Below are 12,003 nucleotides of genomic sequence, written 5' to 3' on the forward strand. Positions count from 1 at the left end.
GATAAAATTGCAACTGCACAAAGGCACGTTCTTCATAGTTGCTGGTGAGAGATGTGTTCTGTCAGTGCTGAGCTCCACGAGGTGTGCATTAGGAAGGGACCCTTTATTTCCTCTCTTGTCTGACTTTCTATGTCATCTTGAAATTACAGTTCTGCCATTTAACACTAAGAAGTGCTATTGTTAGCATACTGTGCCCGTATGGCAAGCAGGTTGGGAAGCTTCTTATGTTCACTTCTTCCTGTAATTAACTGTGGCATGAGTAACTAGACTTCTCTCCTAGAAGTCAGAGTGTTGGCATTCATTTCATTTGTTGGAAAATACAGCTCTGAGAGTCAAAAGCAGAGTAATTTTTTCTAAAAGGATCTTTTGTGGAAAAAAAAGTGCTTTCATTCACGTCTGTTATATTTTTGTATCTTTGTAGCAAACTTTCTTCCTACAATGATTTCTGCACAGCTTTAGCAGACTGCTCCAGATGTTATGTCTTATTTTTAGCCCTACTAAACAAACACCAGAAACAGCAGGTCAGTTTTTAAATCTCTTGATTTGTATATATTAATCCTTGGATGTGTCTGTGTATTATTGTGTATAAGCTTGTTTTCAGTGACCTACTTCTATGCATTTAACAAATAAAAATTTTAAATGGTTGACAGCATTTTTAAGTAGTAAATAATTGAAATGAAATAATTTAGATTAAAATCCAAAGCAATACAGAGGACAGATAGTTGATTAACTTGTCTATCCTTTGCATGTGTAGAAAGCAAATTGTTTATTTGAGTATTTAATAATAGGAAATTATTGGGATTTCTCCTGCCCTCCTTCTCTGCAAAATGAGTGTGGATTTTTCAGAGTTAAGCAGTCTGAAAATAGAGGAAAATTTTTTCCTTGATAACTGCATAAGGTATCAGAATGTATCATCTACCAGGGAAAACCATATGCCTAGGATAGCGCATTTGAAACATTCACCTAGAAATAAATGTTTAAATTTTGACCTTCAGGGGTCAGATGTTGCTGTATTGTCCTGGTGTACCAATGATCTTTTCCTGTGTTTACTGGAGCACCAGGCTCAGGGGGTTTGGTGCAGGATCACAGTTTTAAAGACCGCCACATAGGTAAGAGTCATGTTCCCCATGTATGGTAAATTACTTAGCTCTATTGCCAGGTAAGATTTAAGAAGAAAATAATTTTTATGTAAAGCATAGATGTTCAAAGGTGGAATGAGGTTTCAAAACATAGAACATTAAATTATATTCAGGTTAGTCTTAACAGTAAGGAACTTTCTTGGCTGCTCCAGCATCTGAATTAGCTTGAGGACTTATCCTATACAATTTCTCCCAGGGTTAGTAATTCCTGAAGAACTGTTGAAAGGAGGTCTTCCGTGCTGCTATTGTTAAAGGCAGAAGGTAACCAGATCAGCTACACTGAACAATCTGTTCTCTCTCTTGCCAAATACAAAAATAATTTCTCCCTTTCCTGTTTACCTGCATCCCTGGGTTTGGTGGTAACACTCATGGAAAAGGAACAAAGATGAAGTTGGTTCTGTTCTTCTAAATGCCCGTTGATTAACATTTCTTCAGCGTATCTGAGTGTTTCTAGGTTCAGGCTGCTCTTGGATTGTATGGTCTTCAAAGACACTTTAGTTAAAAATGCTGTGTAAATGCTATGTAAATAATATGAGAAATATCAAAGGTGTGATATTTTACTAGCTTTATAGTTATTTTTCCTTGTGAGTGCTGCATTAAAAACTCAACAAATGATGAACTGGGAATAAACAGCTTAAATTGGATTAAATCTTTCTCTCAATCTTCATCTGTAATTTTAAGGGGAAGTTTACTAGGCCTCTGAGATAACAGTTTTGTGTTACAACAAATTGTAGGCTCAAACATAAATTCAAATAATTTGTTGCCAGGGAGTGCTGAGAATTTAGCTTCTCATTTGTCTACTTTATTAAGTGGTCCTAAAATACATCATTCTTCACTAGATTAGCATTGTTTTTTGTGTTAAACTGTCAGTTGTTTTATCAAAATAGAAGTTAGTAAAGAAATAGCACGTGTTAAAAAAAACCTTAGTTATTATGTTGTGATGATTATATGTGCAGTCTTCAGAATAATTGTTTCTTGCTGCAGTTTTTAAACAAGCATGCAACTGTCAGTTGTCAGCTTAGTGAAGCCCTGCAGAAACAAGAAGAGGGGCATGGATAATGTAATGCGCCACTTTTTTCTGGAGCATATAATAAACACTACCTGTGAGGAGTGCAAATGTTTTTCCTGAGGTGTAGTTGGCACTGCTAATCTTTCTTTTAAAATGATGACAGCTAGTGAGTTATAGCATGAGTTGGGATGTGTTGAAAGGAAAACAAGTAACAGCAGTGTGAGTAAAATTGTCTGCTGGGGAAGAAGCAAAGAGGAGGATAAATCAGTATTATTAACTCAAAGCATTAAAAATCCTCAGGACTAAGAACCAATATGTTAAGAAAGGAAGTCTGTTTTCTGTATTTTCAGGTTGCAGAGTTTATGGGATCAGGTTTTTTTACTAGCAGTCATGGCAGCAGAAATCTAGTGGGGAAAAAAAAGAAAATGAGCATTCAGACTTTCTCATAAGTGTGACTTTAAAAATAAGCATTAAAGCTTGTGAAAATAAAACTGTGAGCACTGGAAATAGGATTAATGACTTGCTCCCATACCACTCACTAAATTCCACAGCTGCCACCCAAATAGTGTCTGTTTTTCTCACCACACTGCAGTTTCAGCTCTATTCTTTTTTTTTTTTTTTCTCAGCTCATTTTTCTCTTGGGTAAAAGAGTCAAAAGGGAGAGTAGTAATTTAACTCTGAGAGACTTTTCTGGGGAAATGGAGTTGGCAAGACTTACTAAATTCATGTGTAATTCCTTGGGTAAGGAAGGATTGGAAAAGCTGGATCTGCAAGGTAGGACTTGAGTATTCAGCAGTGCTTGTCTACACATCTGAAGTACGTATTCTGTTGGACTTCACTTGTCAACTTGTGGTTGGTTTTGTGGCTTACATGTGTGGAATAATAAAAAACCCCTTAGTAGTTGCCACATGCTGTGAAACCTGTCAGAGGTGTTCTTGTAAAGCCTCTACCTTGAGGATGAGCTTTGCATGCTTCTGTTTCTAGTCAGCATTGTAGACTTTTGTCCATCTCCAGAAATATTTTAACGAGATGCTGTTCCCCTTTCCCAGTTCATAATCATTTCTAAGCTTTTCAGATAAGCTATATAAAGGATGACTTCCCCAGGCTGTGGTTAATGTTATAAGTCACAAGGAAGCCATGCTTTGGGAGCAGGGAGATTGCCTAAATAGGGCAGTAGCTTCTGACACTACCCAAGCTTAGGTGGCCTTCTGTGGCCCTGCCAGCTTCAGTGTAATCTTTTATCAGTGTACAGTTAGGAATCTGTTTTCAATCCTAAGTGCATAAACACAGGGTATGCTACTAATATTTGCATAGAGGAAATCTTGTCCCTGTTGTATACAAAAGCCCCTTTATTCTTTAGCATAGCCTACTTTTTAATTAGGAAACGTTTGTAAATATCTGACAATGCTGGATGCAACAACTGCCTGTTCAGCAAAAGAATAATCACATTAGGTCACATGACAGATTCATCCAGCCTACTATTCATACTCAGCAGTGGTGGAAATCAGGTGCCTAAAGAACAGTAAAAACAGAGCAAGCACATGTGGAACTTCTTGTGTGTACTTAACCAAACCTCCAGCTCTTTCCAGTTTGGAAACTTCCTCAGCCAGCTGTAGATATGTGTGTATGCAATAAACCTTGGTTGACTTCCATGAAATTTGACAGTCTCTCCTCTGCCCCAAATAAATTTCTAACATGTTAACCATCCCTTGGCAAGGAGTTGTCATAGCAACTGTCCATTGCACAAATAATTCCTTTTGCTTGTTTTGAATTTGGCCTTTACTATCTTTATTCAGTGCCCTCAGGTATTGAAAAATTGGTAAATATTTAATCCCATCATTCACTTCACAGCACCCTTGACTTTCTAGACCTTTATCATATCCTCTCTGAGTTACCTCTTCTCCAGGCTGAAGAGCCCTTGCTTAGTTAAGAGTCCTTGCTTCCATAGTACTGTCTGATACAGAGGTTATTCCATACCATTGTGCATCTGTGTTGCTTTTCTCAGAACCTTTTGCAGTCCTGATTCCTGTATCTTTGTTTTTGAGATGAGGTAACCAGAACATGGCAATTAAGATGTGGCCATATCATAGATTTACATGCCTTCACAAGTTTATTTCCCAATAATTCCCAGTATTTTATTTGCTTTCTTGATCTCCTGTGAGCATTAAACCCCCATGTGGAATCTGTCATTATCCTGAGATTGCTCTCCAGGAGGTTATGGTTGGTTCAAAGGCTGTAATTTTATAAATGAAGGTATGTCTACTCTGTGTTTTTGCACATGCATCATTTCATGTTTATCTGCATTTAAATTTCATCTGCTGGTTTATTACCAGTTGACTACAAATCCTTTTTCTGCTCTTCATTCAGCCTTCATCTTTGCTGCTTTGAATATCTTAACATCAGCAGCAAACTCTCCCATGAAAAATAATTTTTCCTTCTGAAAGCAGACACACCACAAGTGCTTTCATGAAGGAGAATATCATAGAGTCACAGAATGGGTTAAAGCTCATTTAGTTCCAACCCTGTTGCCCTGGGCAGGGGCACTTTCCACTAGACCAGGTTGCTCAAAGCCCCATCCAACCTTGCCTTGAACCCTGCCAGTAATGGGGTAGCCACAGATTCTCTGGGCAACCTGTGCCAGTGTCTCACCACCCTCATACTGAAGAACTTCTTCCTAATATCTAGTAGAAATCTACCCTCTGTCAGTTTAAAGACATTCCCCCTTGTCTTATCACTACATGCCCTTGTGGAAAGTCCCTCTTCAGGTTCCTTGTAGGTCCCCTTTAGGTACTGGAAGCTGCTCTAAGGTCTCCCTGGAGCCTTCTCTTTTCCAGGCTGAACAAGCCCAACCTCTCTCAGCCTGTCTTCATAGGAGAGGTGCTCTAGCCATCAGAGCAGCTTAGTGGCCCTCCTCTGGACTTGCTCCAACAGGTCCACGTCCTCCTATGTTCGGGGCCTCAGAGCTGAATGCAGTGCTCCAGGTGGGGTCTCATGAGAAAGGCACAGAGTGGACGAATAACCTCCTTTGACCTTCTGGTCACACTCCTTTTGATGTAGCCCAGGACATGGTTGGCTTTCTGGGTGGCAGACTCACATTGCCGGCTCATGTTGAGCTTCTCGTCAACCAACACCCCCAAGTCCTTCCCCTTAGGACTGTTCTCAGTCCGTTCTCTGTACAGCCTGTATTTGTGCTTGGCCCACCTCTCAAGCATGTCAAGGTCCCTCTGGATGGCATCCCTCCCCTCTAGCATGTCAACTGCACCACACAGCTTGGTGTCATTGGTAAACTTGCTGAGGGTGCCCTTGATCCCAATGTCCATGTCAGTGACAAAGATGTTAAACGGTGCCGGTCTCAGGTACCAACCCCTGCGGAATGCTTGGTGTCATCAGCAAACTTGCTGAGGGCGCACTCAATCCCACTGTCCATGTCAGCGACAAAGATGTTGAACAAGACCGGTCCCAACACCGATCCCTGAGGGACCCCACTCATTACTGGTCTCCTGTTGGACATTGAGCCATTGACCACAACTCTTTGCATGTGGCCATCCAGCCAGTTCTTTATCGACCGAGTGGTCCATCCATCAAATTGATGTCTCTCCAATTTAGAGACAAGGATGTCTTGTGGGACAGTGTCGAACGCTTTGCACAAGTCCAGGTAGATGACATCAACTGCTCTATCCCTGTCCATCAGTTCTGTAGCCCCATCATAGAAGGCCACCAAATTGGTCAGGCAGGATTTCCCCTTAGTGGCTGTCACCAGGCACCTTGTTGTTTTTCATGTGCCTTAGCATGCCTTCCAGGAGAATCTGCTCCAAGATTTTGCCAGGCACAGAGGTGAGACTGACTGGTCTGGAGTTCCCCGGGTCATGCATTTTCCCCTTCTTGAAAATGGGGGTTATATTTCCCTTTTTCCAGTCATCGGGAACTTCACCTGACTGCCATGATTTCTCAACTGTGATGGTCAGTGGCTTAGTAACTTAATTCGCCAGCTCCCTCAGGACCCGTGGATGGATCTCATCAGGTCCCATGGACTTGTGCACATTCAGGTTTTTAAGATGGTCTCGAGCTAGATCCTTTCCTACAGTGGGCCCAAGGCCTTCATTCTCACAGTCCCTGCATCTGCCTTCCAAGACTTGGATGGTACTGTCAGAGCCTTTGCCAGTGAAGACTGGGGAAAAGAAGTCATTGAGAACCTCAGCCTTCTCCAAATCCAGGGTAGCCAGTTCTCCCAAGAGCTTCCAGAGGGGGCCTACCTTGTCCCTAGTCTGTCTTTTATTCGCTACATACCTATAGAATCCCTTCCTTATCAGATATGAATGGAGCCTTTTTTAATTACTGTTATTTTTGTTGGGGGTGGTGGTGATGTTTCTGTATCCATAGTTTGCCTTTAAAGAAATGGTCATCATTGCTGATGCAAGTGTTCTTTGTGTTTCGGTTACTTATTTTCCCCCTCTGTGCCATCCCTCATTTGGGCTCAGGACAGCTGTTTGTGTGACAGAGTGATACATCATGCCACAGAACTGATCCAGCTTCCAGTAACTTTAAAACTGGAAAAAAACCCAATCCCAGTCCTTTGCTGAATAATCACATGCCTTGCTTTCCAGTCTAGTTTGTTGAACAGCCCCACAAATAGTTCCTTCTTCACAAATACTGAGGAAACAATATGGGAGAGGAACCAAGCTGTGAATGGAGGGTGGGTGCTATTTATGCCACCAGTTCTGCTGAAATGCTTGTCAAGATAACCTTATGAATGACTTACATAGGTAATGTGTTCTTTTCTCTTGTGTTTACAAATACGTATTTTCAGTTGCATTCCTCCTTGCCCAATATTATAATAGTGCCTTGGACAGTGAAGAAAAAGCTATGAAGGGAATATAGTAATTGACCATTAAAGATGATCATAAAAATACCAGATTTTTCTCTTCTGTTGTGTGTATGCACATGCATAGTAATAACTCATCATTCAGTCTCTCTGAATTAACTTTTTTTCAAAAGGAATTAGCCATTTTAGGATAAATATTCTGACAACTCTGAAGGAATTTCCCTGCTGCTAAGTCTGAATAAACACAGAAGGTCACTTTTTCCCTATAGAATGATTTATGACAGTATGCTGAGCTGATGGTGTATTTGCACCTTCCTAATATTTTGATTGTGGGGGTTTTGTTGTTTTGGGTTGGTTGGTTGGCTTGTTTTTTGTTGTTGGTTTTTGGGGTTTGTTTTGTGTGTATGAAACAAAAGGCAAAGGTGGAAAGGAAAATTCAGAGTATGTGATGTGTACTCTGAATATAAAATGATCAGGAATGCAGAACTCAAAGTTTGTAGTCAAGCAGCCTTCACTGGCATATATCATAAGAAACCTGCTGTTCTGATGTATCAAAAGATACAAGAAAATTAATGTAATTACCAGATAGGTAAACATTAGAATATCAAATAAAAATAAATAGATATTAGTGCTTGGTATGACAGATGCTTTCACTAAAATATTTTGTCTTAGTTTTCTGGTATTAATTTCTACAAAACGTGTAGAAAGATTTGGAACAGCTCTGTAAAGAGTTAAAATAATTGTGTTAAAAAGACCCCAAGGTTTGAGCAAATTAATTTATCAATGACAAAAGTCAGACCATTAGCAAGCTGTCTATTAGCAGAATGCACAAGGTAGACGTTTCTATTAGTAGACCATTCTATAGGAAAAAAGGGAAAAAGAGAGAGTGGCTGAAGCTGTGCAAATTTAAACTAGCAATAAGAATAATGATTTTAATGAGGAAGATCAGTAATCACTCGAGCAATACTATGGGGAGATAACAGTTTCCAACTTCTTTTTCAATTTGTGATTTCTGAAATGTGTTTTTAGAGAATGTATATTGCTTTTCTTCAAATGTTGTTTTGGTGACAGTTTGCTTGCTTTTCTTCATCTCCTCAAACAAACGTAAGTGCAAGAAGTTCTTCATTGGTAAAAATCACTAAGTGCCGTTGAACCCTTTTCTGAAAAGTCTAACTAAACAGATTATATTTTGAGGGTGTATGAAATTATAGGGTAGGGTCCTAATTGTGGTATGTGATACACCAAGCTATAACTATATTCTAGAAATGGCCTCTTCTCAAATTCATTCAGATTTGCAGGGGAGAGAGTACTTTACTGGCAAAGTACTCCCTGCTATCACTGTGGACAAGCTTCTCTCTGCTCCTTATTTCAGGTCCCTCAGTCAAGAACGTCATTCGTTTTTGATACTTCCAATGTATTCTATGCCCTGCTCCACCCCTCCTCTTTTCTTCTTGAAACTGAGTTTCATTTTGACTCATTTGTTATTTCTGGACTTGACCAGGAATTTTCACAGCCAGTTTGTCACTTCAAGATGAATCCTAACTGTGTTTGTAAGAGATTAGCTCCAGGATGCCATAACTACTGTTATTTTGTCTGTAAGCAGACTATCAGATCCTGCAAAGAAAACTCTCAAATTTTCTTTCCGAGGTACACAATAAAGCAGAAATACAAGTTTGAAAATGAAGTGTAAATTAGATTTGAATGAGAAGCAGTTCATACTGAATTTTGGCTACCTCCATTGAAGGTTGTGTAACACAGGAAACACAATTCATTTGGAGATGGAGATTCAATAGGAACTCAGCTGCTGGCATATGAATATTTTTCTTTTTCACACTACTCCTCCCCTCTTGAGGGTCCAGCCACCCTAACAACTAACAACGGACTAACAATTAACCAGACTAACAACAGGTACTTGGCTAACTTGTACAAATTCTAGAATGGACTCCCTTCTCTTATTTCTCTTGTTTTAGTTAGAAATTACTGACCTAATTGGCTTTCCTTTCCTGCTGAGAAGCAAACCTGTATTATTTGTATCTCTGTTCATCATGCTTTACACTGAAAGGCAGGTACACTTTCAATTGCCAATATAAACTGCTGTCAAGTTCTGTGACTCAGCAAGTACACTGGGTACCTTAGCTACTTAGGCAGTGCAAGGAACTGATTTTTAAAGTAGATAAGCAAAGAAGTCTTTCATTTCAGTGATCAAATGTATATGTTCCAGTTGTCAGAAACATAGGAATTAAATGCTGATGAAATACATGGTGCCATTACCACTTTAAAAACAAAAATATCACAGTGGCTTCACAGGTTGGAAGCAAAGAAAAAAATTAGTTCTCCTTCTCAAGCTCTTCTTGACTTGTTTCTTCAAATTTGTATAAGTGAAACTATGTGGTCTCATATATAACCTTCCAGTCAGGTTTGGGCGCACACTTTGGACAGCATGTCTCGCATGACTGCCTCCTTATAAAAAGATGAAATGGCTGAGTGTAATTCCTATCTTTAATCTAATTTGTCTTTAATGCTCTACATGTTAAAACCCCCAAATTATATAAATTAATGTGATAAATGTCAGTTGTCTGTAAGTATGCAAGAATGTCTGAAATTCCATATGCAGTTAATATTCCAAACATTTAGAGATGTATAATAATCTCATTTATTGTACTGATTTGTTTCATTATGTACAGAAAGGCCTATAGGCCTTGTACGGGTTTAGTCTTGCAAGCAGTTTCAGAATACCGTTCATCTTTACATGTATTCCTTTACACAGCAATTCTAAGCTGGTGTTTCTTACTCTTGTAGTGCTTACTAATGGGCATTAAAAAAAAAAAATAGCCAAAATAATACAAGACTTTAAGTATTATACTACTCAGGAGAAGTTTCTCTTTGACTCTGCAAGTTAAATTTTCACTGCAAGATAATGAAGCTTTGGTAATGTGCTATTAAAATTGGATGTGCTTAGCTAAAAAGAAGTACTTTGTAAGTTTGTTTTGCTAGCCTGTAGGTGGAAAGCACAGTTGAGATCACACTTCTCAAAATATCAGTTGATTACTGTACAGTACCTGTTTGTCTGTTTTCTGATTGGGTAGAGCTGTTGCTGGGTTGATACTGTTTTGACCAAAATTAGAAAGTCAATATAAACGAGTCAAACTAGACTGCCTGCTCTTTTCAGTTCTTTCTTCTGATTCATCAGTTGTTTGTTTCAAATTCTTACATCCTTTGTGAATTGGGGGTTGTGCCAGCAAAGGTGAAAGCTGTTAGTGGTTAGTCAGTAAGAATGTTCATAGAAATTTGTGTCGATGACATTTAGATGCTAGCAAAAATATGGTTCCTAGTAAAAATAATATAAAAGTGGGTCCTGTGGAATGACCGTATTAAATACAGGAAAGTGAGAAACTTTTCCTTACTTAGGCGACTCCCTGCTTCTCATATTCAGGGATGGCATTCATCTTCTTGACCCTGTGATTTGGAGAAAACTCCAGGAACAAACTCGCCAACAAAGTTTTCAAGTTGACAAGCAGCTATTCTTTATTGCAGCGCCGGGAGACACGGGGGATAGCTCCTTCTAACATGTGTCACTGTATTGCCACACAAGCCATCATGATATAGTCAGTGGGCACACATATATATTCATAAGGCTACGTATGAATCACATCGTTTTCCAGAAAGTTTCCCACATGCGTACACAAATGTGGTGGTGGTCTCTGAGGGTCGTTTACTTCTTCCAACAATCTTCATGGCTTCTGGCAGCCTTTGAAGCACCAGCTTAATTAACATTACAGACATAGTAATTATCCTGTTCGACTTATCAGTTAGTTTAACTGCTCCCATCCTGGACATCTGCTAGTCCCAGATACTCCCCATCCCCAGGTCCTGTTTTTCTATCCTGTTTTTCTTACACTTTTTGTACTAATGTCTTAAGGGCCTAAAACTATGTCAACTGGAACAGTTTATCTTCAAGCATCTCAGTTATTTTCCATTACAAAGCCATCAAACTTAACGTTACTTAGAACTGATTACATTCTGTGCTTTTGTGCCTCCTTGTCTCACCTAAGAGGATGTTATTGCCGATGTCTTGTGGCAGAGGCTTAAGACCTGAAACTTATTGATAAAGGCATGTATGAAAGAAGGATTCACTGCTGACACATCTCTTTTTTCCTTCAATATTAGTATCTATACTTCAACAAGTTAGGCTGTGCCTGGTTAAGTTACATTGTTAATACCAGGGAGGATTAGAAAATCTGTCGATATAATTATATTTGAAGAAAACCAGCATGTGAATTGTTTAGTGAAATTTTAGGTTAGTGCAAGTACAGCACTTTAGCATCTGAGAGTAGATGGCCGTGCTGTACTTGAAGAAATGTTACTTTACCTGTACTGTTAAAATAAAGCTATGGACTTTTCTTTTGGGAAATGAGCAAGTTTTGATGCAAGTGACAGAGCAAATGTTTATACTTACAAGTTTACAAATGTTTATAAACTTATAAGTTTATACTTAGGTCAGTTCAGACTTCAAAATTTCATTTTTTTCTTCTGTACAGGTGGGTAAGAAAAAGATGGGCATGTTGTTGAATACTGTTTCTCAGTATTCATGTACCAAATGAAGCAGCAAGAGATGTAATTGTGTATTCCACTGAAGGGCAGAGATAGAAAGTGCTTTAAGAGAGCAGCTTGGTTAAATCATTAGATCGAGATACCATACAAAAATAGAAATAGGTCTCATTTAGCAATTGTAAGAATAAAAGGGTAGCAAGAACACATAAAATCATCATCAGAAAAAAAAAGTACAAAATGAGATGCAACTTGAAAGGGACATAGAAAGAAACACAAAAGCTTTGTATGGTACATTAATTGAGAGAAGAAAATAAGGAAATAATTGCTGCAGTGTTCAGATGGTTATTGATAGATGCCACTGTGAATAGTGAAGTGTGGAATGCCTTTTTTTGCTTCTTTTTCTGAAGGGGTTAAGTATGATCAAATGGTTAATCTCTACTTCAGCCTGAGTTCTTTTATCACTACAAAATGAGCTGGAGCAG

At 38.9% G+C, this 12,003-nt stretch overlaps 1 protein-coding gene across 7 annotated transcripts in view; it reads left to right on the forward strand.

The window, feature by feature from the left end:
- Positions 1-12,003, forward strand: part of ARMC2 (armadillo repeat containing 2) — a 65,337-nt gene that overhangs the window by 39,101 nt on the left and 14,233 nt on the right. For all 7 annotated transcript variants that reach the window (XR_008972626.1, XM_057413151.1, XM_057413146.1 and 4 more), the window contains one exon: positions 422-521. Coding sequence is in view for 6 of the 7 variants with exons in the window: in XM_057413151.1 (XP_057269134.1) it covers positions 422-521 (100 nt within the window). In the remaining variant the exon portion in view is untranslated. The remainder of the gene's footprint in view (positions 1-421; positions 522-12,003) is intronic.

The sequence above is a fragment of the Pezoporus wallicus genome, unplaced genomic scaffold (assembly GCF_028554395.1).
Source record: "Pezoporus wallicus isolate ANWC-B61680 ecotype Strahan unplaced genomic scaffold, APGP_CSIRO_Pwel_v1 contig_7505, whole genome shotgun sequence".
NCBI classification, from domain to species: domain Eukaryota; kingdom Metazoa; phylum Chordata; class Aves; order Psittaciformes; family Psittacidae; genus Pezoporus; species Pezoporus wallicus.